Source organism: Peromyscus californicus, unplaced genomic scaffold, assembly GCF_007827085.1.
Source record: "Peromyscus californicus insignis strain IS unplaced genomic scaffold, ASM782708v3 Scaffold_2__1_contigs__length_46816999, whole genome shotgun sequence".
In the NCBI taxonomy this organism is placed as follows: domain Eukaryota; kingdom Metazoa; phylum Chordata; class Mammalia; order Rodentia; family Cricetidae; genus Peromyscus; species Peromyscus californicus.
The window spans coordinates 4,848,031-4,874,053 of NW_026294540.1; the positions used below are offsets into that span (position 1 = coordinate 4,848,031).

The 26,023-nt window shown below is 47.0% G+C and overlaps 1 protein-coding gene across 7 annotated transcripts in view; it reads right to left on the reverse strand.

Annotated features, from left to right (window-relative positions):
* The window catches only part of Git2 (GIT ArfGAP 2), a 53,807-nt gene that overhangs the window by 8,197 nt on the left and 19,587 nt on the right, over positions 1-26,023 (reverse strand). Inside the window, exons 8-16 of one of the 7 annotated variants that reach the window (XM_052755087.1) lie at positions 18,260-18,305; positions 17,217-17,265; positions 14,528-14,600; positions 14,175-14,272; positions 13,142-13,253; positions 9,899-10,041; positions 8,129-8,278; positions 3,396-3,644; positions 1,407-1,496 (exon numbers count right to left, since the gene is read on the reverse strand). In XM_052755087.1, the coding sequence (XP_052611047.1) occupies positions 1,407-1,496; positions 3,396-3,644; positions 8,129-8,278; positions 9,899-10,041; positions 13,142-13,253; positions 14,175-14,272; positions 14,528-14,600; positions 17,217-17,265; positions 18,260-18,305 (1,010 nt within the window). Of the gene's footprint in view, positions 1-1,406; positions 1,497-3,395; positions 3,645-8,128; positions 8,279-9,898; positions 10,042-13,141; positions 13,254-14,174; positions 14,273-14,527; positions 14,601-17,216; positions 17,269-18,259; positions 18,306-26,023 lie in introns of all 7 variants that reach the window. The other 6 variants (XM_052755088.1, XM_052755086.1, XM_052755091.1 and 3 more) reach the window with 6 other exon arrangements.

The window sequence follows — 26,023 nt, forward strand, 5'->3', positions numbered from 1 at the left end:
GTGAACATGCAGAGCCAGGGCTGTTAAGTGCTGCTCTCAAAGCTGTTAATAGAAAAGTCACCTTATAGCTGCTGTTTCTTCAGCTCTTTAACAACGTGCCATTTTCTCTGCACAGACAGACCACAGAAACCTAACCTACGACAAAGCTGCCAGGAGCTCGGATGGGCCTGAATGACTTCACTCATCACGGCACAAAACCATTTCAGCAACTGATCTTTTTCGAGGCTACCAAAACGCCATACATACTTTAAAAACTACAAAATGTTATGGTGGGTAAGGAGGGCCTACTTGGCTCTCATTAACAAAATTATGAACAAAATGGGGGATTTCCTTATTATTTTGCTGTTCTCGCTGGATTGGAACAAACCACTAAGCAGGCCGTCAGGACTCCTCAGAAGACTGCAAGTACCAAACAGCAAGACATCTTTGGACGTCACCACTTCAAAAGGAAACTCAGACCTGGCTAGCCCACCACTTCAAAAGGAAACTCAGACCTGGCTAGCCACGTGACCCTGGCAGCAGCCGGGGTCCCCATCACTCTGAGGGGTGGAGGGGACCCACAAAGCCTTGCCGGGGGAGGTGCTCTCTTGCCCCCAGTTCTCTTCCCTCTTCTCACCCTTGCTCCAGACAGACTGAGCTAGAACTGAAGGGCAGGTCTCCACCGCTCGGGCTCTCCCCACAGCCTTCCTCAGAGGAAGTCGTCATGCTCTCTGTACATGTGAAAGCATTCTCCTTTCTACATGGCGGTCCTTTGGGTACAGGGACCAGAACACTTAACTCCTTTGCGCCCTTTAGCTGCCTTTCTTAAAGGTGCGTGTGGGGGAGGCGACCCTCTAGAGGGGCTTGATCATGTTACTCTTCAGAGGGTGAGGCACACACCAGCACAAGGGTCTGGCCAATCAGTACAAGCAGACAGTTTAAGCCTACGGCCACCTCACCTCTGCACAAGCGTGACAGCACCACTGAGGGCTGGGTTTGTCAGACATGATGGTGCCAGCATAAAGTAAGTCAGGACACTTTTGTGCTAACCCAAACACAACACTTTAAATAACTGCAGCTCCAAAAACTTACATTTGCCCTGTTATAGTTAACCAGCAGCCAGCTAAATGTTCTGTTTGTTTAACAAGACAGTATGCTTAGAGTGAGTGCTACAGGCTGATCTGTGCCCTTGGTTAGACAGGTGAAAGGAGCGATGTGGAGTTACACAGAAGGGAGGCTGGATCTCTAGGACAGATGTGCATGTGGCTGCTGCCGTGAGAAACCAGGAGCAAAGCGCCGCTGCTGCCGTTTCATGCAGGACAGAGGGCAGTTAGCAAGGGGCAGGGACAGGAGGGCCAGCGCCCAAGCACAAAGCGCCCAGGAGCACTGCCCCTCCGCCAGGGCAGACCATTCAGACTGTACTTAACCCTTCGGGCGCTTTCGTCCCTGGACCAGGAAAGTGTGGAGGGGAAGGAAGGCAGAGACGAAGAGGAGGTCACAAGTGCACTCCTCCCGATCTGGAAGTGGAGAGAGAAACAAGCTTGGGAAAATACAAAATAAACCAAGGCCCACCTCCCATCCTGCAGCTCATCATACAATAGTCCCAAGAACTCAGTGACAGTTGTGACAGCTCCTGAGAGGCTTAGTGCCTGCTGGAAACCACTCTCCATTAAGAGGCCACTTCTGCTGGAGGGAAAAGATAGCACAGCCATCACAGCTATGCTTGGCGTACGGTCAAAAGTGGCAGCGCTTACTGTTAATGCACAGCCTACAGTGAACAACGCTTGCTCTCCAATGAAGAGGGGCAATGTGACGTAAGTGCTGTGGATGACAAAACTGGTACACACCAGCACGCCAATCTTCAGCACGACAGACACGGGACACACAACAGCCGTGCACCCTAATTTCCTCTAAAATCAAGTACACTGTGTAAGTTACCAAGGTGGGTTTTCCTAAGTTTTGTTTTCAGTTATATAAAAATTAGATTCTTTTTCACTTAGGTCAAAGGCAAATATATTGTCTTCAAGCATTAAACCAAATAAAGAGAAGTTGAGAAATGGACTCCTGGTTACATACAATACTTCAGCTTTACCACTCTAAAGCTGACAAAATTAAAATCAGTTTAATTTATCAGATTTTTTTTTCTTCTTGTATTTCAAGAAAGGGTTTCTCTGAGTAATTGTCCTGGCTGTCCTGGAACTGGCTCTGTAGACCAGGCTGGCCTCGAACTCACAGAGATCTGCCTGCCTCTGCCTCCTGAGTGCAGGGATTAAAGGGGTATGCCACCACTACCTGGCTAGTTTATTAGATCTTACCATTTACTTTGCATTACCCTAAGGATTTTATTGAAACTCTTTATTTACTTTGAAGAAATAACTTAGACACTCAGAAGAACAACTATGACACTCTGAAGGCAGTGTATGCTCATGGCATTCTGTGAAAACAGACAACTTCATAATAAACCAATCCAGAAGAAAGAGCATTTTAATGTCTGAAAACTTGCATACCAATTTGTGAGTCACTGCAAAGATCATGAGAGCCTGCTGCAGAGCAGTCTTCAGAACTGACACTTGTGGGGTAGGTGCAGTTTCTATTATTTACATCTTTTTATTTTTGGAGATAAGCTCTCCTCATATAGTCCAGGCAATCCCCCTGCTTCAGCTTCCTGAGTGCTGCTTTCATTGCTGCTTAGACTGCGTCTTTATGAAATGACCGAGCCAAGCTAATAGCTGTGCTGAGGTCAGTCAACAGGGCGCTGAAGCCCAGGGTCTCAGCTCCGTGCGTCAGGTCGCAGGGCCCCAAAGAGCATCTTTGGTCCTACGTGCTACGTTCATAGAGGGGCATGCCTCTGCCTACTCTGCTGTGTTTCTAAAGATCACCTTACGTGGGAGTGTTCTGCTGGCATGTCTGTGTGGCATGTGCATGCAGTGCCCTTGGAGGCTAGAAGAGGGTGTCAAATCCCTTGAATGGGGAGTTGCAGACAGTTGTGAGCTGCCATGGGGGTGTAGGACATGAACCCAGGTCCTCTGCAAGAGCATTGAGCCATGAGCCATGCCTCCAGCCCCAATCTCTGTCTATTTTGAAGACAAAGACATTTCGGCTAGGAACCTTTACAATTGGCTTTTGTTTGTGGAATCAGGAGGGATGCTTTACACAAAAATTGGCAACAGTCTGGGAAACACATCACAGAAAGAGAGGAACTGAAGGGGCGGGGCTGAGCAAGAGCCAGAATGCCCAACCTGGCCCAAACATTTCAGCCCACAAGCCCGTGCGCCCATGGGCACATTGGGAGCACTTGTAGTCATGTCCACTCAGCAAACCCATGGCACTTCTCAGAGCCCAGAGATCACATGGTCAGAAGAGGAGCACGCAGTCAGAGCACACAGTAGGGACAGACACACAACAGTGCTACTTACATGAGCAGGGAAAGGCTGAAGTCTCGTCCTGCTCTCCTCAGGGCGGTTTGCTTCCCCCAGTGGGAGGTATGGTTTCTGACCTGATCCAGTCTCATACATGGACATGGGCCTACTGCCCCGGGCCGACGGCCGGCGCTTTAAGGATGAGTGGCTGGAAGTGTCTGGGTAGTCAGGGCCAGTCTGCACCTGACAGGCATTGGTTGTGGCCTGCTTCCTGAGGCTTGAATTCTCACTCTGGAGCGTTTGAAGCTGAAAGAAATGTCAGGCAGTGGGCCTGTGTTTTTGCACAGTAAGCAGACGAAGCAAACATCAAATACATGAGCACAGTACCGGCCTCATGCGAACAGTAAAGCTAGCGGGGCTGCAAGTGGAAGCCATAACTCTCCCTCCAGAATAACCCACTTTTCTGTCACACAGGCTCACGAGAAACTCAAGTCTAACCACCTAAAAAGTTGTCGTGGTGGGGCCAGAAACATCTGCAGACAAGCTGTATTCTGTTTCAAGGAAGCGGTTCAGAGCGTTAACTAGATTCTTTTTACATGATCCCTGAGCATTTGCAAACAGGAGAAGTGACGGGAGACACCACGGAAGCAGCACGGAGAAACCAGAGTTGCTGTGCAAAGCAGGAAACGGAGTGAGGTTCAGCTCAGGAAAAACCCCAGTGCCTACTGCTTTCTAAAGACCCAACAAGAAAAACTGGGATGAAAATCTTTTATTGCACGGCACTCTTGATATTCCAGGCACTTTCAAGCATGTCTTTAAGAGTATGAGGGAACCAAACCATGGTGAGTTCACTAAATTCCCGTACCACAGAAAACTGGCAGCCTATTGGACTACGTTAGCATCTTCACATGAAGGCATTTCACAGGCACATGTGCTTCTCCTGGTGACCAGTCCTCTGCCAGGGCTGGTGCATCCGACCTTCCTCTCATCGGCTCTGTCACTCAAAAACCATGCCGTCAGCGACAATGTGGCTCTACAGGAGCTAGCCTGCCTGGTGGCACCTGGCTTTGGTCAGACACTGACACCTGAGGTACTGAGGCCCTGAGTACTCTCCATGTTCACATCTAGGGTGCTTCAAGGTGAAGAGAGCAGCAAGGAATTGTGGGGCTGGCGACTTAAATACAAGTAACTGTATCCATGCTCTTTGGTGCCTCCCCTCTGTATGGCAACTTCCTGACACTGTATCAACTGCCTACTCTTTGAAGAATATACCTCTGACCAAACTGCCCTCCATCGACAAGGTTTAAGTCCATAAGCAACTGTGTCTGCACTGGGAGATCCTTACTTTCCAATACAAGCTCATGCAGTATTAGGAGCTAACTTTCAATTCTTATTTAGAAAGCACACATCTGTGCAAAATACATCAATAGTGGCCGGTCCTCTTCATTAATTAGCATCGTTTCCAAGCAACTGTTAAATGTGAGAGATCAGACATAAATCATACTACTTTGCCAATTCTATTAAAAACTGTATCTAGCTTTGAAATAAAATCGATACATCCTTTGCTAGTAAACAAGCCCCAGGTCTTTCTATCAGCAGAGCCACACTTCCACAGAAGCATGGCTTCCTCGCCTATATCTGCAACCTCTTCTTCAAGGAGAGAGAGCCTCCAGCAACCCTTGCATTCCAGGACACAGACACGTGTGACTGGCCTGTCAGGATGATGAACGGGGAACTGGGTGGCCTCAGTGAAATGGTCACGGTCCAAAGAGTGAAGAGTGTAAGTGATTACGTCCCCGAGTGCCATGCTCATGTGTCTGTCTACATTAAAAGCCCACCGTGGCATCTCAGACGAGGCTGTGAAATCAGAAACTCTCTCAACACTGTTGCTGCCTCTGAAATGTCCAGTCTGGGTCTTGCTAACTGTCTTCTGAGATGAGAACAAGTTCTTGGTTTCAACTGCCCCAGCCCCTCACACAGGATTTAATCCAGGGCCTCAAGCACAGAGGCACATGGTCTACCAGAGCCGTGACCCTGGCATGCTGAGACAGAGTACAAGTTACTCAGGCTGGTCTGAACTAGTTCTTAACCCAAGAAGTCTCTGAACTTGTGATTCTCCTGCCTTAGCCTATGAAGTGCCTGGGATTACAAGGCTGTGTCAACTTAAAAAAAAATTTACTCTGTATTTACAAAGAAGATGCCCTTAGATAAACTTTAACGATGTTTATAAGAACGAGGCAGCCAGGCAGTGGTGGCACATGCCTTTAATCCCAACACATGGAGGCAGGAGGATCTTGGTGAGTTCAAGGCCAGCCTGGTCTACAGAGTAAGCTCCAGGACAGCCAGAGCTACACAACACAGTGAAATCCTGTCTCGAGAAACAAAAAATGAAAAACAAAAAACAAAAGCTACACTGTTTGGAAAAAATATGGCAGGAAATAAAAAGTTACAGATAATTCAATAGTTTCAGAAACCAAAAGTATTTGTAAGAATTGAAAAGATAATCAATGGACAATGGCCCTGCTCAACATTTCCTTTTTAAAATTTCTATTTCTTTCTTTGTGTGTACATGTATGCGCCTAGGCGAGTGCACATCACGGCACGTATGCGGATATTGGGGTGTTGGGTCCTTCCTTCCACTGTGTGTTGGGGGGACTGAACGTAAGTCATTAGGCTTGGTGGCAAGTGCCTTACCCATAAGCCACCTCCCCAGTCTCTGCTCTACATTTCCTAAAGAAACTCAAGACACCTGCTTTCAGAGATATGGATTGCCTCTAGAAATTAAAATAAAAACAAAAAATGACTCTGTGCATGGGTATGAAGTGTGCACTGGGGTGGTCAGAGGACAATGGTGCGGAGTCCTTTCCTGCCTCTATGCAGGTGCTGGGATTGAATGCAGGCCGTCAGGCTTCTGCAGTGAGTTCCTTGGCCCGCTGAGCCATCGCCCCAGCCAACTGTAGTTCTCCTTATTTTTCTGCATCTGTGTGTGTACCTTCCTCAGTCGCTCTCTCCCTTACAGATGGAGACAAGGTGTCTCACTGTTTGGTCTAGCCTGGCTAGTGGCTTGCTCTGGAGAACCCATCCTGCTTCTGGTGCCCGGCCATTGCAAGTGGAGCACTGTGCCCAACTTGGCTTCTTACATGGATTCTGGGGGTGTGAACTTCAGTCCTCGCCTTTCCCGGCAAATGTTTTACCCACTGAGCCGTCTCCCAGCACCATGTGATGAACTCTAAAGACACTAAGAGGAGAGCTACAGGAAAAAGGTGATGTCTGACAGAGTGCTCCACAAAGGCAAGTGTCAGAACAAAGACATCACTCCAAGAAAATGACTTGTGTGATGACACATTAAACTACATCCTTGTGTCTCAGAAAAGGTGGAGGAAATGCAAGTCCTGATGTTCCAGCAAAGGGATTGCAGCCTGTTGGTCTCTGCTGTGCACTAGCCTAGATGGGGCTGTGAGGCAGGACCGAGCACTGGTCTGTGGGGGCTGAATGATCTAAGGCATTCTCATCCTCTGCAGTACAGGTATGGAACCACCCATTTCAAAGGGTCTCACAACCTGAATCCCAGCAAGCAAGAGCTCAATTCTCTGGCTTTCCTTTAGAAGTGCACCTTGTGACCTGGCCTTAAAAGTTTTTTAATCTGAAGCTGGATGGTGGTGGCAGAGCCTTTAATCCCAGCACTCGGGAGGCAGAGCCAGGCGGATCTCTGTGAGTTCGAGGCCAGCCTGGTCTACAGAGTGAGTGCCAGGACAGGCTCCAAAGCTACACAGAGAAACCCTGTCTTGAAAAACCAAAAAAAAAAAAAAAAAGTTAAAAAGTTTTAAAATCTGAAATAGCATTCCTTGACGACAACATAAAAACACAAACCAGTCTCTGGGGTACATAAAAAGCTTGTTTCTCAAGAGAACCAATGAGTGCAGAAACCACAATCTGGGGGTGGTGCTTGTTGCTTCTCAATGTCCCACTCTCACCGCCCTGCCCCACAGCTTCCTACTACCAACTACTCGTACAGGTGAATGCACTCATGCAGTTCCCAGTATTTTCCAATGGTCTTTGGGGGTTGTGACCCACAGGTTGAGAACCACTGCTCTAGGGGACTAGCTAGGAATGTGCTGACCACAGGGGCTGTCACTCCTTGCTAGTAGGTGGAATGAGTGGACTGAGATGTGGGAGAGGAGGGCTGCAGGGTAGCAGTCAGTCAGTGCCAACAGAGGAAGCACCCTGCATGGTAGGTGATAAGACCTCCATGCTGATAAGCACATTCTTTACCTTCTTTCTCTGCATGGTGTGATTAATCTTTAGAATCAGTAACTGGAGTGTGTGTGGTGTGGTGTCACATCCAAGTAGTAGCTTCCAGACACCCAGGAAGCCCAGGATAGGGCAAAGCTATGCTGCCTCACACAAACACTAGGCTGTTGGTTAGGTCTCTTGAGTGGAGAGTTTACTCTGGATGCATTTTTAGATGCAAACGATGCATTTAGAAGCACACACTGAACTACATCCCCAGGCAAACATGAAAACTGAACCTAGGGCCTCATGCACGCTAGGCAGATGCTCTACCACTGAGCTACAGTCCCTAGTCCTCCTCTGGATGCATTTCTCATCAGAAACACTTCAAACATCCACACACATCCTGCTTCCAAGACGACAACAGCTTTCCTTGGCCCCGGATCTCTAGGTCTGCTACAGTCAATGTTTCCCTTCCCTTGGCACACTCATGGTGACCAGGGTTCTCCCTCTGCTCTGGGGTCAGCAAGTCACCATCCTGGCGTTTATGAGCATGTTACCTTTTTCTGCATAATTCTCAGCTCGTCACTCAAGTTGTTATTCACCTTCATTAGCTGCTGTATCGTGGCCTCAGAAGCCACTAGGGCGCTTCTGACCTCCATAAAGTCCTGCACAGTGACTGGTCCATCTGACAAATCTGAATCTAGGCTCTAAAAATAAATTGGGGAAAACGTTCACAATCTGAGATGACGATGTTAAAGACTACAGCTAAAGAATCTCAATCTCTGGCCATGCCAGCTGAACTGCAAAGTTAAACCAAATGAGAAGCAGGGGCCCTGTAGTACTTCTGACTTTGAAAGGCAGAATTTCCTACAGGAGCAGGTAGGGAGCTGCAAACCTATGCAGACGCTGACTGTCTAAGGTTTGCCCTGACTTGCACACATTTTCCTTGCTAATTTAAAACCCATTCTTTCAAGAATTCATTCATTCCATACTACTTCCTGAGCATCAAGCCATTTCCAGTGAGTGGGACGTATCAGGAGAGAAAATAGACTGCCGCTTCCATGGTGTGTGTGCCCCAGCGGGTGAGAGGGAGGACTAACACGGAATCACAGCAGGACTGAGGTGATTAGTGCTGTGGAGACAGACACAGTGGAGCAGGGGAGGGAGAAAGCTGGACCAGGCTGCATGTTAAGGAGTTGGGTGGTCTTTAAGTAGTGTCTGAGGAGCGGGGGGCATCAGTGAGAATGGTCCGGAGAAGCTTCCAACCAGCAGCAGAGCTCAGCTAGAGGGAGCCAATGTTTGGAGGAAAAGTGGGAACCTAGTCTTTCAGTGGAGGGTCTAGCTCGAGGGTCTGGGAATGACCTTGGCTTTCACTGCCTGGACTGGCACCTGGGTAGTCCAGACAGTCCCTTCTGCCAATGTGAGGTAGCAAATGCTGAACACATCTCTGTCAATCCCCCTGCTTCAAGCCTATCTTCTTGTTCAGTATTCTAGTGTCTGTGGAGTGCCTCAGGGAGTCAGTCCTGGGGCTCCAGCCTGCAGTGGGTGGGGCCTTATCTCATGTTTATAGTACAGTGCCTCAGTCTCTCCCACTGGCCCCTCTGGCCTAAGCCCTGAGGGAGCTCTGTGGTCAGCCCTTTCCAGCTTAAAGCTTCTGGGCTCTGCACTGCCCTCTAGGCCTTAGTCCTCCAAGGTGGTGTCACAACCTCTGTGCTGTGTGACCGACCTTTAGGCTGGTCCTCCTCTCTGCCCAGCCTACCCTGCTCCACTTTCTTTCTGCTTAAGACCCCTAAACTGCCCAAGCCTCCACCCTTGGTGCTCGGTCTCTGCCCCTCCTAGCCTGTTCGTCCTTTACGACTCACACCACTGTGTAGTGCACCTTTTCTTGTCACCATCCACTTCCCCAACAGTGACCTCTTCTGGGGAAAGGAGAAGAGCCTGACTGGGAGAAGAGCATGCAGAGAAACCACCTGATAAAAATTTGAGCACATAAAAGCTTCTGGTCATGCCCCACAAAACAGTCATGACACCAACAGGGATGACTTTTCATTTGCTTATTTTCAGAGCATTTACTTTTTATCTTTGCTTGTCCTGAGGTAGCAGGGAACCCAGTTTCATCCATAGCACCTTTGAAGGGCTAACCTTTGCAATTTTGCAGGCAAGTTTTATTGTTTTTGCATGTGTATGTGTGCTTTTGCTGGTGGTGCTGGGAATTGAACTCAGGGCCTTGTTCATGTTCGGCAAGCTCTGTGCCACTCAGAGTCAGGCCCAGTGGGAGAAGAAGTTGAAGAGACACACGTCTGTCCCGTCTACGTGTGTCCTCTCACCTTCTGCCGGTTGGCCTTGCTCGCTCTGGTCTCCACGTCCGTGTCTTCGTCTGAGGCCACACTGTCATAGTCTGGCTGGTCGTTGTCCTGACTCTCAGTGCTGTGCTGGTTACTGACGGTTCTCAGTATGAGTTCCACATTCTCTGTTCACAGAAGCAGGAAAACTATTTCAGACTTACAATCCATTCTTTCCTCCTAAAAAACTACTAGGATGACTTTCTGGTTTACCCATTTAAAGGACTGAAAGAAAATGAGAGAAATAAGAACATTACATTCTTACCCACAGAGGGCTAACAGAAAGTAAGCAGCCCAACGGACAGCTACACAGTGAAGGTCAACAGTCCCTGATCCAAGCCTGTAGAGATCTGACCTGGGTCCTCTGCACATACATTACAGCTGAGTAGCCTGGTGTTCTTGTGGAACTCCTAACAGTGGGAGCGGGATTGGGGGGCTGTCTCTGACTCTTTTGCCTGCTTGTGGGATCCTTTTCCTCCTACTGGGTTGCCTCGTCCAGTCTAGATGAGATGGTATGTGCCTGGTCTTACTGTGGCTTGTTATGCCGTGTTTGGTTGATGGCCCTGGGAGGCTTGCTCTTTTCTGAGGGGAGACAGAGTGGGGGTAGATCTGGGGGAAAGCGGAAGAGTCAGGGAAAGACTGGGGGAGGGGAGAATCTGCAGTTGGGAATATAATGTATGAGAGAAGAAAAAAAAAACCCGCTTGTCCACCCGCTGTGGCTGGACAAGCTCCGGGGCTGCCAGACTGAGAAGCTAAGTCCCAGGTTTGCACACACGGAGCACAGCGTCACAGCTGAGAATGTAAGGCAAAGTGATGCAATTGAGAAGCTAAGTCCCAGGTTTGCACACACGGAGCACAGCGTCACAGCTGAGACTGTAAGGCGAAGTGATGCAATTGGATGATACTTTTGACATTCGTATAGGGAGTGGCCAGTTAACAGAAAGTAGCCGGGCATGGTTACACTCGCCTTTAATCGAAGCACCAGGGAGGCAGAGGCAGGTGATTCCTAGAGGTTAGAGGCCAGCCTCACCTACATAGAGAGCATGCCTCAAAAACAAACACCCAGGAAGCACACAGCCTAGAAACCAGGTGCTTACAGACTAGGAACAAGTAACACTGAGTCATCTGAATCCAGGTGACACACGTGTACATCATCAGTCCTGTCTATTCCACAGACCAGGAACAGTGACTTACAGGCTCTGATGCATTTAGAATAAAAGTTCACAAACCACCTAAGTTTGTGATTTATTTGGGGCAACTCAAGTTATGCTCCAATTTCTAATGCTGTTTTATAGGTAGCTTCATCTGGAAGTGAATTCTGGCTTCTTAAGCACAGGTGTTATTTTAATTTTTTAAATGAATCTTTAAAACACAGAGGGACAAAGGCTGACTAGAGGGGATGGAGACACTAATGGGTGACAGTGGAGACCACCGCAGTCTCTCTGATACGCTGGCCTGTTTCTCTCTAGTCATCTCTCTGTGCACGCATGCACACAGTCTTGTTATTCTCAGTGAATATATTCTAAAACCTTGTCACTGAGGTTCTTAGAGGAGACAGAGGACTACAGTTCCTGAGAGCCACTGGCCACAGCATTTTCATGAGCCAATCAACACACAGCCTTGTTTTACATGCTTCTGTCTAAGGACTCCCTATATAACACACACCGTGGATTCTTGACCACAGTTGTTGGCCAACAGCACTTCAAGTCATGCCAGGAAGATGCTCAAGCTACCCCCCCCCCCCCCCACTACGCCTCTCTTCCACCTCCTCGGGCTCAGGGACATCGCTCAACACCTGCCCACTGTGCTCGGAGCCATTTTTTTTTAAGCAGTGAAATCACCACCAACAAGTATGAGAACGTGAACAGACATGGCACGAAGTAGTCTGTGAAAGGCACTTCCACAGTATGAGGACTGAAATACAGAAGCAGGAAGGAACCAGACTCAACCTCAGCCAAGGATGTCCTTTGGGCAAATATTGAATCTGCTGGTGAGGAGCAATTCCATGTGCACATTCTTATATGGTCCAGTCTCCTAGGCACAGCCATCTATATAAACACACTTCCCTTACAAAATCGAGACCACACCACACCTTTAAAAATGTCCTATTTGACTTTCCATCACTAAGTGTTTCTGGAATGTTTGTGTGCTACTCTTGTGACTGCTCCTCTAGAATTTATTACGTAGCTGTTTCTAACGTCTGATATTATATACAACACACATGAAACATCTGATCATTTCTCTTTAAGAGGAGGCTTCTTTTGAGGGTTCAAATTAACGCAGACTCTCCAAACTGCATCTTTACCAATCTACTGCACCTTCCCAGTCTTTATTCTTGGTTGAATTAATAGAACCAAATTCTTGAACAAACAAGAGGAAACACAAATTATCGTCGGTTTATTGTCTGCCTTTGGGGAATGTGATACTGACTGGAACCTTAATTTTTATGGTACAAATATCTTGTTTAAGTGCCTCAAAAATAAAAGGCGTCATTTCCGTACACAGAAAAACCGAGACTAGAGTTATGGGCTAGCTACGGGGAAGTGGGTTCCTATGTCTGCAGATGGGACTTGTAAGAGCCACTCTGGGGGCTGGAGAGATGGCTCAGAGGTTAAGAGCACTGGCCATTCTTCCAGAGGTCCTGAGTTCAATTCCCAGCAACCACATGGTGGTTCACAACCATCTGTGATGAGATCTGGTGCCCTCTTCTGGCCTGCAGGCATACATGCTGTATACATAATAAATAAATCTTTAAAAAAAAAAAAGAGCCATTCTGAAACGGACACTCAGCGTGTTTTTCACTTCCAATCACAATGCTTCTTGCTATAGACATCTAAAGTTTACAGCAGCAAATTCCAATCACGTAGAGGTAGAGGGGCTCTGAATGTAACAGCAGGGGAATATAACTAATCAAGAGCCGTCATTTTCTTATTTATGTCCTTTGTACACTTTAAATTAGGCTTTTGGGTTAATTTCAAGGTGCTAATTTTATGGGGAAATAAGTGACTAGGAAAACAATTACATATAAGATAAATCTGAGTAATCCTTGATAATTCTGAAGTATTCTTTGTTCATCAGAGCTCCAACAGGTACCCTCCTGTCATTATAAACTAGCAATGAAACTCTCAGGATGACTAGGCTACGTTTATGACTATCCATCGCCCCCGGCTCTGGACTGAACACCATGTCTTAGAAGGCCCAGGCACACTCTCAGAGCTAGATACTTGCCTTTTGACCTGGACATAGGACTGCCTTGCTGTCTCCTCTTGGCGTCACTGAGGATGTCGATGACCAGCGTAGCAAATTCATGGGCATTAAACCGAGCTAATTTCTGTCTGCCCTAAGGGAAGAAAACAATGGAAACAGTGTCCAATGTAAAAATGTAGCATGAATAGTGACAGCAAGTGCTCCACACTGTCAGACTTAGGCTCGATCGCATTCACTCAGTCACCAGCATTCTCCAATTAACACCAACATCTGCTGTTGAGTTAAAATAAAATGGTTCTGGTAGGAGGTATAGCTCATCGCTGGACACCTGACTAGCACATGAGGCCCCGGGTTCAACCTCCAGCACTATCAGAATATAAAAACGTAGCTCTATTATCAATGATTTAACTTCGAGGTGAGTGAAAAGTCAATCTGGAGGGAAATCTAAATATTTCAAGATAAGGTTAGAGTGTGGATGTGGGCTCCATTCCTTCAGACAGCCGTTAGTCATTTCCTCACTCCTCTGTCAAAGAGGGAGGCTCCTTTTAATGTTGTATTGGTACAGACAACACATATGGATAAATCTACTTCCTTTTTTTTTTTTTTGGAAATATTCTTAAATGAGGATTCCTTTGTACAAGGATTCACCTACATTTGAGGCTTCTGATCTATCAGTAAACAATCTTCCTCCCTTCCTTTCCCCACTCCTCTCCCCATCTGTCACGGTATTGCTATGGAGCCCAGGCTGGCTTCCAGCTGGAGGTCCTCCTGTCCCAGCCTCCTGAGTACCGAGATCACACGCTTGTCTGTCACCTGCAGCCGCTCACAGTCTTGTCAGCAGCAGCAGCAGCAGAGCCCATCACACTCCACCACCAGCCTAGTGTCCTTTACTATCTGTTACCATTTTCTTTCATGTCTGAAAGTTGTTTGTATTTCTGTTCATATCTGCTTTTATTCATTCTCAAGTTGTCTGTTTACGTGTACACAGGATACTAACTACCATGACATCAGCCATTTCCCAAATAATATTAACTTTTCACACTGAGCCACTTGCCTGGTTTCGTGTTGAGGAGTACTCAGGATTGACCGGAAGAAAGGGGACGACGGTTGTCTCGGTTACCAGGGTGCTGTGGTTTTGCGTGGCAAGCCAGACTAGCCGGAGGAAAAGAGCCAGAGACAGAATCTCATCACACCTGCGGTGCCTGCCGCAGCTCCGCTGGGAGGCGTGGCTCACACACTACGAGGGAGACTTGGGGAAGCACACTCCGAAGCCAACACACACAAAGGACATGTCAACACACGGGTTATGAGGACAGTAGCAACTGGGCAGTAAAACAGGCTGGCAGCTTGCCACCGCCCAAGGAGAACAGAAGCTCAGTGGATAAAGCCGCATGGTAAGTCAGTCACCTGCATCAGTCTCTCGTCTGTCAACTTCATCGTACACATCCATGGCAAGTTCTTCAAACAAATGATTACTTAGCTGAAAGTAAACATACCAGGGACACAAGGGACAAGAGTTAACACCAGGAGGATGCCTGTGGTGGGGCCACCCTCTCTCCAATGTCTCGGTCAAAGCCAGAACCTAGTGAACGCCGCACGACACTTCTCAGCTAGGTTTCTTGCTGATTTTCAACACAAGAGCTGAGTCTCTTTACCAAGCAAAGCACAACGTGGCTCACCAGGGCACTGTGGGGTGCAGCTTACAACACAATCCCACAGACCAAGGTCCTCACTGGCAGCAGCCAGGAACTGGGAGGACTATCAAGGTCTTCCCAACTGAGTCAAGAAGCCCAGCCAGGTTCTGGCTCTTCTGGCTCAGCCTGACACCTAACAGCTGTGATTTCTTTGCTGACTGTTTTGTGCTCTGAGGGCAGATGCTGAATTTGTCACACTGTCACTCTGTTCCTGACATCTGGAGGGACATCCACTTGGATGAACGTGGAGGTCTTTTATTCAACAATTAAAAAACAAAACAAAACAAAAAACCCCTGGCTACAGAGACCCCAGAGGAACACAGGAAATGCCTGATACCCAGTGGGTAAAAAAAAGCAGGGTATGAAATTCTGGTATACAATTTCCAGAGGAAGAAAAAAAGATACAAATAGGTACAAATAGGAAATAAAAACTGAAGGAAATATACCAAAATGCTGGGCCTGAGCTCACAGAGAGAGATGACTGAGGACGAGCACATCAGTCCATCAGCCTTTTCATTTTTCTGTTGTACTCACATTACACTAATTGTTCAAAATACTACCCCCCCCCCCCCCAGAACCTTGCTGGGGAATACGAGGAAGTCTGGGAGCTCGAACATACTTGAGAATCATCCAGTTTCTACCTCCAAGGACTGGACTGCAAGCTGTTTTGTTATCACTAATGGCAACATGGCCCACACTGCTATTTAATACCATCAGTGAAGACAGGATTTATTATTGTCCCATTTTACAGACAGGGAAATTGCGGAACAGACACTATTGGCCTTAAGACTTCAAAATGTTAACATTTAATAACTTAAGAATACATTGGTTTTGTTATATTTCTCTCAGTTTTCCGCAGGGAGGAAAGTGAGTATGAGACAGACACAGGGAGGGAGGGAAGGAATGAAAGAAGAAGAGAGAAAAGAAGGTGTATGGAGGAGAAAGGTGGTGGAGGTGACACACCCTGGCACTGATGAGAGCAGCCACCTATGAGCAGCAGCAGACCCTGGATGCTCTCTTTCCCAGCACCCCTGCTGGAGGGGAGGTTCTCTGCTGGCAGGGCTGAGGGTGAGCCTGGCCGCTGAGCCTGACAAACAGCCTAAGGTCTTGAGAGCATATTAAACTCTGTCCAAGGTATTTATTTAATGCCTGTCCCCGGTTAGATATTACAGACAAGCTCAGGTTTTCTGTGGCATCCAGCCCAGCCAACACAGTCAGAAGGAGTCTCTCTGTCTGTTGTGTATAACACAAGTTTGCTTACAGTTGGCCAATAACTAAAGGAAAGCACACACTCACATGCTGCCTTGAAAGTTCGACATCTCATTTATCTTACTATATGGCCTCCTAAATTTAAGAAAGGCATTAAAACACACAAACACACAGACTGCAGATACAGAACACAGAGACACCAAACAAATTGCATAAAACACATTTATTTCACAATACAGTTAAATACTAGTAAGGATAAATTTACTTTATGTGATACTTAATGAGACCGTACGGGGCTCTAGTGAGAAGGGGAAGGAGGGGAACCACAAACAGGGAAGCTGGGCTTTGCCTACACCATGGAGGTGTTCAGGCTCCACAAGTACCAAGAGAAATGGGAACTGGGGAGGCAAACACGCAGGCCAGAGGCCTGGAGCAGAGCGCCAAGGCAGCTACTTTTGGCTTCGGAGAGCTAAGTCACAGAGCCACCCCAACAACGCATGTACACCTAACCAGACGGGAAGTGACACTGGGCTGAAGGGTACTTAACGGTGACTAAAAAAGCAAGGGATCTTGGTTCTGATGCAGGGAGCATGGAGAAGAAATAAGGCATGAAATCTCACAAGGGGACCGATAAGCACCTGGCGAGGCTTCGTGGGAGAGACTGACAAAGGCAAACCTCTCTCCCAGGACCTCTTCAAACACAGAGATGAGTGTGCCCGACAGGCCTGGGCAGACACACAGGTCCAGACCGTCAGCTTCAGAAGTGTAAATCTAGAAAGCTCCGAAGAACGGCATACGATGGGTAAGAGTCGTACCACTCCAGTGGACAATGTACCAGACTCGGTGCCCTGGCAGCATCAGCTATTGCTATTCCGTAGTACCCCATGTGACTAACGTAAGAGATGCCACGGAAGGGTACCCTACTCACCCTGAGAAATACCCAGAACTCTGGCAGAAAACACTATCCCACTACCACAGGCAGGGGCTGCATTTTTAACCCGACAGAGAAGAACATGGATTGTGTGAAGTAGTCAGTGGACTGGATATGCTCAAGTGCATTTGGTCTTCACTGCTATACACAGACCTGACAGCCTACTTCTAATGCACCAGTCATCAGACACATCAGGGAACTCAGACCGATACTAGGGACCAGCAGGGTATCCATGCTGGGTCCACTGGGAAGAGATACTCACAGACTGAAGCTTCTTCTTGGCAGCTTTTGCCAACTCAGACACATCCAGGCTGCTGAGGAAATGCACAAAACCATTAAGCAAGGAACTACAAGTGTGAACTCTCTACAAGATTAAGACACCCAAGGGATGAAAATACTATGGTTCATGGAACTGTCAGAACCAAGCATTCTGTAGCCGAGGAGTCACTGAAGAGACAGACAATTTGGCACTGCCCCACAACTGAATGACAAAGGCTACTGTGGGTTCATCTCTAGGCCCTGGGGTATGGCTCAGTGGTAAAGTGTCTGTCTAATATGTGAGCCACTGAGTTCTATCCACAGCACAAAGGGGAAAAAAAGGCAAGGTAAAAAGGAAAACAGAGGGGAAACAGAAAACCGGGAAAACAGGAGCACAGCAGAACAGCAGTGATGCCCTCGGGCAGCACCGGCCCCAGGGCTGCAGGGTCACTGCCGTGGCAGTGATGTCATCTCACCTTACAGGTGGGGGCAACGGGCTAGGGCATTTTTGCTTAGCTCATGAACTAAGGATGGCTTTATATCTTCATACATTTTGGGTAGAGAAGGAAAAAGAACATTCATTTCTCACGATCTAAAAACTCGAGCTTCAGTACCTGGCCCATTATCTTAAGTGCCCTCTGCTACTCTCTGGAGGACAAGCTGACGGCTGTGACAGACTCACAGCTCACAGAGCTTAACATTTCCTGGCCCTTGACAGAATAGTTTGCCAACCCCTGTTAGAGACCAGGAATATTCATCTCTTCTGACACAGAAACACCTGTAGATATAACCTATGAACACAAAATACCAGGACAACTGGCCAAACTAGTGGCAGCATCCCTGGCCCCAACTCCTTATTAGTGTGTCTGTGATCTGTGCTCTTTCCAAGTGCAGTTTCACATGGTGGTTTACTTACAGCCGTCTTATTTCCAAAGTGTATAGCCATAAAAGAGAAAAATGTATGGGCTCTGTTAAACACAAAATACAACACACTTACATACTGCAAACCAAGGCAATGCTGGGCAGATAAACTGGACCGGTCCTTACCTGTCTGCCATTTGAGGAATTATAAAGTGCTGTCCATTTTTGTGATCTGAAATGGAAACCAAAGTTTTGCTCATGTCAATATTGAGATATAGGAAGGAGTACCACCATTTTTTAATTTCAGTTTTAAGTTTTCCAATGAGTCAGTTTTCATAATCATGTATCACGTGGGGAAACAGAAGTTCTGAGACTGGCTACAAGGTCCCTGAAACCTGTCCAGTTCCAGACCTCATCGGGCAGAGAACCTGTGCTCACCCCAATCCTTGCAACTGATTAACTCACCCCTAGAACAACCGACAGAAAAATGCTGAGGGAGCCGGGTTAGCTCAGAGCAGGCTGTCAGCTCTGGGTGGCAGATGGCAGAGCTGCACCAGGTCTGGGAGAGGTTCAATGAGACAATCAGCGGCAAACAGCCAGGGCTAGAGCAGGTGTGCTTTGCACGTAGATCCAGCATGGCTCCACCTTGCCATCTGCTGAGGGACTCTGCCCTAACCCAGATTCTAGAACAATGATTTACATTCCAATGAACAAAACCACTACAAGAACCTATGCGGTTTTTGTGGACACTCAGTTACCCTCTGAGGCAGTGCCTGGGGGTGGGGGCACATGGGAATGTGTGTCTCACTTGGGAGGAAGCTGCCATTCCTCTGGTAGCTCTGCTGCTTTGTATTCTCAACAGCACAGTGTGGTGGCACACGCCGCACCTGCAGCACAACAGGAGCTAGGCAGAGGGCCTGGGAGTCTGAGGTCCACCACAGCAAGACCATGTCTGCTCAAGACAAACACTAGGAGCAAACCCTCTTCAGTGCTGTCCGCACAGCAGTGTGCGAGACTTCCAGGTGCATCACACTGTGCATCACACTGAGGTGTTCATCTGCATTTCTGAAATGGCTGATGACGCTACACTCCATGGGCTGGGTGTTTGTTGTTCCTTCGTCTTTTGTCGTTTAGACACTGTCTTCAGGTTCTGTGTTTCTCTTTTTCATCTTTAGGAGATGGTCTTGAACTCGAGTGTAGGAAACGGCCCACAGCCCAAGGAGATGGCTCAGTAAGTAAAACCTCTAGCTTCGAAAGCCTGACAAGCCCAGCCTCAGATGCTGATGGCAGCGTGCATGCAGGCACGCAGGTGGGAGACGAGAGACGCTTGGAAGCTCACAGGCCAGCTAGGCTGGAGTACAGTGCAGAGACAAGAAAGACTCACGCTCAACAAAGTGGAGAGAGAGAACTGACTCCATCCAGAACACTGGTCCACATGTACACACACTCTTGCACATACACAGGCATGGTATTGCATGTCTATAATCCCAGCCCTTACGCTGACCATCAGTTCACATAGCAAATTAGAGACCAGCCTAAGCTAATGAGCTCTTGCTTCATTTCTTCTTTAAAATTTTTAATTTTTATTTTTATGTGCATACATGTTTTCCCTACATACCACAAGAGTGCCTTGTGCCCACAGAGCCTAAAAGGTCAATAGATCTGGAACTGGAGTTGTAGGCAGTTGTGAGCCAACATGTGGGTACTGGGAATGGAACCCAGACCCTCGGCTAAAGTAGCAAAGCTCTCAACTACTGAGCCATCTCCCTATTGCTTCTGCCCTCACCCTCTTTTAGACAGGGTCTCACTGTGTAGTCCTAGATGGCCTGGAACTCAAGAGACCCTTCTACTTCTGCCTCCCACATGCTGAGATTAAAGGTATACACCACCACCACCCAGTCAAGATCCTGTTTTCAAAAATATGATAAATGATTCTTCAGAAGAAATATGACTACATTCTTTGACTCCGTCTCAAGAGATGAAGAGTCTTAACTGTCACTGCTGGCTCCCCTTATGGGCAGTCAAGCACTCAGATTTCTTATAGCAGGAGTATGTGGGAGGAGTATGGCGAGAACCAGATCAGTACCTAGCCCAATTGTCATCAGAGACCCACAAACATTAGGCAAAGAGAGAGCCTAAATTGGAGATCTCCATTAGGTCCCTGCCCTTGAAGCTTGGGGAATCCACCAGAAGTGGGGAAGGAAGAACTGTAGGAGCCAGAGGGGTTGAAGACACCAGGAGAACATGTCCCACAGAATCAACTAAGCAGGGCTCATAGGGGCTCACAGAGACCGAAGTGACAATCACAGAGCCTGTATTGGGCTGTACTAAGTCCTCTGCATGTATGTTATGATCGTTAGCTTGGTAGTTTTGTGGTACTCCTAACAGTGGGGCTGCTCTTAAAACTCTTTTCCTTCTATTGGGTTTCCTCGCCTAGTCCTGAGACGAGGGTTTGTGCTGGTCTTATTGCATCTTATTATCCCATGTTGACTCAATATCCCTCAGAGGCCTGCTCCTTTCTGGGGGAAAGGGAAGGCTGCAGGGAGATGGGAAGAGTGGAGGGAGAGGAAACTGCAGTCAGCATTGTGGAATAGAATTATTACTTTAGATAAAGATGTGTTACCTTTATGTTGCAGAATATCACTTTAACTATGTAAAGATGTGTTGCATTTGTTTATGCTGCACTTGCTTAATGATGTAAAGATGTGTTGTTCTGCCTGCCTAAAGCACCTGATTGGTCTAATAAAGATCTGAACAGCCAAGAGCTAGGCAGGAGAGGGATAGGTGGGGCTGGCGGGCAGAGAGAGTAGGACGACTCTGGGCTTGAGAAAACAGAATGAGGGAGTAAGAGAGGGAGAGGCCTGGGGCCAGCCAGAAAGCCACAGCATAGGACACACAGAAGGAAATGTAAAAAGCCCCAAAGCAAAGCATAGATGAGAAACAGGTTAGTTTTAAGTTATAAGAGCTAGTGGGAAAAGCCTAAGATAGGATCGAGCATTTGACACCAACAGTAAGTCTCCGTGCCATGATCTGGGAGCTGGCTGACGGTCCAAGAATGCCTGATACAAGGATGGCCTGTACGACAGAAGAATAAAGAAGACACGATCCTTCCTCAGCTGCCCACTGCTGGTGCTGCAGATCTGTTGTGCCCAGCATTGCCCAGGCTGAGCTTTAGTTTTTAAATGTTCTTGATGTACATTCTTATCAAAAATGTGATTTCCAAGCCCAGCAATGGTGGCACGTGCCGTGCCTTTAATCTCAGCACTTGGGAGGCAGAGGCAGGCAGATCCCTGAGTTTGAGGCCAGCCTGGTCTGCAGAGCAAGTTCCAGGATGCTAGGACTACACAGAGAAACCCTGTCTTGAACCCTACCCGCCCCCCAAGAAAGAGAGAAGGAAGGAAGGAAGGAAGGAAGGAAGGAAGGAAGGAAGGAAGGAAGGAAGGAAGGAAGGAAGGAAAAGCAAATGTGATTTCCAAAGACTTCCTCCCAGTATCCGGCTCATCTTTTCCCTCTCTAGTTTTTGAGAGCAGGAGCTTTTGGTTTTGAGGCTGGGTGTGATGGTGCACACCTGTAATCCAGGATGAGCGGGGCCCAGCAAAGAGGACTGCATGACCTTGATGACAGATGTACAGGACAGAGTGAGACCAGCTCAAAAAACACAGCGAGTGAGAGTGACAGCTTAGACAAAGCACAACTTACTAAATAACAAAATGAAATCTAAGAACTTTCAACCAGGATCACAAGACCCCTCCTTAGTTTACAGCGTTAGGTCTTAGATCTCTGCATAGATTATTCTGGTGTAAAGTTTTGGTGCACATGGAGTGCAGTGTCCCTGTGTGGCAATACCACGTACATTCGCACTAAGTAATAAAGGAAATATGATTCGGAGCTGTTGATTTTATTCTAGGATCTTCCTACACTCTTAGTTTTAGGAATTTTCTTGTAGGTTCCTTGGGACTTTTCCATATAGATACATAGTATCTCATCTGAGTGGGGCAAGTTTTATTTCTTCCCTTTTCAATCTCTATGGGAGGTAGAGTTTCTGGAATTTTTGCTGAGTAGTAGTGAGAGCAGACACCAGGCCCAGGAGAGCAGCTGGTTCTCAGGGGCAGTCAGGATCCAGTTAAGCCAGCCCCATCTGTTTCTAGTTGGCTAACTTTTTTCTGAATTATGAATGGATGATGAATTTGGCCAAAGGCCTGTTCTATACCCACTGACAACTGTGTAATCTTTGCCTTTTAGTTCATCAATGCCCTGAACTACATTAACTGATTTTCTTTTTTAAAAAGAGCGGTGGTGGCGCACGCCTTTAATCCCAGCACTCGGGAGGCAGAGCCAGGCGGATCTCTGTGAGTTTGAGGCCAGCCTGGACTACCAAGTGAGTTCCAGGAAAGGCGCAAAGCTACACAGAGAAACCCTGTCTCGAAAAACCAAAAAAAAAAAAAAAAAAAAAAAGATTTTTTTAAAATTTTGTGTGTATGAGTGTTTTGTCTGCAAGTATGTATGATATGTATGGGTTCCATGTGTGTACTTGTGTGCCCAAGGTCAGAAGACAGTGCCAGATGCTGCGAAACTGGAGTTTCAGATGGATGTGAGCTAACTTGTGGGTCCTCTGCAAGAGCAGCAGGTGCTCTTAGCTGGTGAGCTTAACTGCTGAGCCTTCTCTCCAGCCCGCTTCCTATTTTTTGAACCTGACATTTTCTTTAAGGGGGTATGCTGAGGTATAAATTCGAATTCTTGAAAGATACAGTTTTACAGGGCTGGGAGCTCAGCCAAGTAGTAGAGTGTTTGCCTAGCACACATGAAACCTGACCCCAGGTTTGGTCCTCAGCACTGCAGAAAGGGGCTGGACAGGAAATGTGAGTGTGTATATAAACATACATGTAAGATTATGTATTTAGCTAGGCAGTGGTGGCACACGCCTTTAATCCCAGCATCAGGAGACAGAGGCAGTGGATCTCTGTGAGTTCGAGGCCAGCCTGGTCTACAGAGAGAGTTTAAGTTACAGAGAAACCCTGTCTTGTTCCAGTATACGTGCTGCTGACGTGAGCACAAAACCCTGTCTCAAAAAGAAAAAACAAACAAACAAAACAAAAATTATATATTTATATTCTCCTTTTTCTCGGGTGGCTTTTGGTAGTCTGTGGCTTTGAAAGGATTAGTGCATTTGATCTAAGCTGTCATATTTATGTGCATAGTTGTAATATCTTCCTACTGTTGTTTGCTAGTGCTTGGGGATCAGCATAGAGCCTTGTACACACACACTAGAACTATGCCACCGAGTCACAGTCTCCGCTCCTGCTTTTCATTAGCCACTAACTGTCTGCTGTTAGTAAGATCCTTCTTGTTGTAGTCTGGTTGCTTTGTTTTTTTCTTTCTGGCATGAATAGCCTTCTATCCATTTTCTTGATCTCTATGAAGCATCCACCACGGTAATGTTAATTTTCCCATTGTTTTCGGTGTAACAGTCCTGTGCTGGGCTAGCCATCCTCACCCTAGCTCCTCTGTGAGAAGATTGACTGGAGGGCTCCCTTCTTCTCTCTCTCGCTCCCCACCTCCCTCTCCCTTTCTGTTTTTGAGACAGGGTCTTACTATGTAGCTCTGACTGGCCTAGAACTCAACAGTACAGACTAAGCTGGCTTTGAATTCACAGATGTCCCAAGTGCTGGGATTAACGGCATGCACCACCAGGCCCTACAAGTTTTGATACTGTATTTTTATTTTCATTTAGTTGAAAGTACTTTTGAGTCAGGCATGGTAGTACAAACCTGTAATTCCAGTACTTGGGCTAGGACTCTGGTGAGTGCAAAGTCAGCCTGGGCTATAGCATACTACTGTTCAGAGCATGGCTTCCCTTGCTAAAGGTGAACTTCAAAAGCAGTATATGGGGTCTGTGGTAAGGAGTGTGCCTCTGACCTTCCTCTCAACTCCACTGGGTTCAGTACTCTGTGCAAGTGTACATGAGGGTGCATGTGTGCCAAGGCATGCACGTGCAAGTCAGAAGACACTTCGGGGATTAGCTGTCTCCTACCAGGTGGGTCCTGGGGGTTGACCTCGGGCTGTCCAGTGCCCTTGCCTGCTGAGCCCCCATGGCGTCTCTCCTTCGGTTCTATTAACACCTGTTCATGTGATTTGGAGTGTGCGCTGCAGCTGGGCATTCAGACATTCATTGTCTTGGTGTAGGTTGTCATTCTGTCACTGTCTCTTGTCCCCCTCTATCCTGAGGTCCACTCTGACCTATTCAGATCACATCTGGGTCACTCAGGGTGGTAAGGTCACAGGCAGTCTCATGTCGGCACAGCTCCAAAGTTGTTTTACACCTTTTGGTGATGACCCAGGCGTGGTGTTGAAGCTGGTTTCTTATATAGTGCACAGCTCAGCTTTTAACCCTTTCCTGCCACCACTGTTTCTAAATGCTCTGTTTAGGTCATTAACACTTAATGCAAGTATGGTTGTGTCTAGATTTATGTCATTTTATTACTTATGTTCTTTTTGAGCTTCAAATTTTCCTATTTTCTTTTTATTAATATTTTCAATAAAGATCTTTCAATTATTTGAGTACTACTTAACATTTTTAAATTTATCTCTAAAATTTTTTTAAAAGATTCACACACACACACACACACACACACACACACACGCGGGTGTTTTGCTTGCATGTATGTCTCTTGTACTATTTGTGTGTACCACCTGCAAAGGTCAGAAGAAGGCATTGGATCCCATGCAACTGAAGTTACAGACGGTTGTGAGCCACCAAGCAGGTGCTGGGAATTGAACCAGGGTCCTCTGGAAGAGCAGCCAGTGTTCTTAACCTCTGAGCCATCTCTCCAGCCCCTATGTCTAGGCTTTTTTGATCACACCATTTTATCTTCTTCTTGTCGTGGCGGTGCTAAGGATTACACGACCCATACTTTTTAATCTACTTAGAAGCGTTCCCACCTCAAGCAGAATGTAGGAACGCTACTGTATTTCTTTCCCCTTCTCATTCCTGCTGCAACTGCCTAGTACACACCCAGTCTGCTGGACACTGCATGGCAGACCACTGCTGTCAGCTGCAAATCTACAGCCTGGCTCCTCTGCTACCACGCACTTCTGATGCAGCTCCTTATGCCGATGTCATAAGATGCCCTCAGGTCCACGCTGACCAGAAGACCCTTCCTTCTCTAGCACTGCTGTTAGAGCAGTGAAGTCTCTGGTTTTTCTTTATCTTGCAATGTGTTTAATTTGTCTCCATGCTAAAGGTAAGGCTTTACTAGCTATGGGGCCCCAAGCAGGTGGTTCTTTTAACAATAACATCTACTTTCCTTTTCATCTCCATGATGTCCGAGGAGCATCAGGGAAACAACAGGATACTCAGAAAGTTTGGCACTTCAGATTTCTGCATCAGAAATCTATGGCAAATATTCCAAAATATTTTTTAAAGAAAATCTGAAACCTGTAACATCTCTGGTCCTAGGCATTTCAGATAAAGGATGTTCAACCTTGATGTGTGAAATAGTGTTCTGGATGTTTTTAAAATATGTTTTTTCAACGTTAGCTTTCAGCAGATTGATCTGATGTGTCTCAAGTGCAGTTCTCTTTTGCCTTCACCTTCTTTGGGGTTTCATGAATTTGTTTTTTGTTTGTTTTTTGGTTTTTCAAGACAGGATTCCTTTGTGTAACAGCCCAGGTTGTCCTGGAATTCACTTTGTGGATCAGGCTGGCCTCGAACTCAGAGATCAGCCTGCCTCTGCTTCCCGAGTGCTGGGATTAAAGGTATGTGCCACTACCACCTGGCACGAATCTTTGTCTTTCACAAACTTAGATTTTTGGTAATATTTTCAGTGCATGGAGAGGCCAGAGACTGACATAGTGTGTCTTCCTACATTACTTTTCTAACCCGTTACCGTATTTTTTTAAATATTTATTTTATCTTATGTGCATGTGTGTTTGGCCTGCATGTATATACAT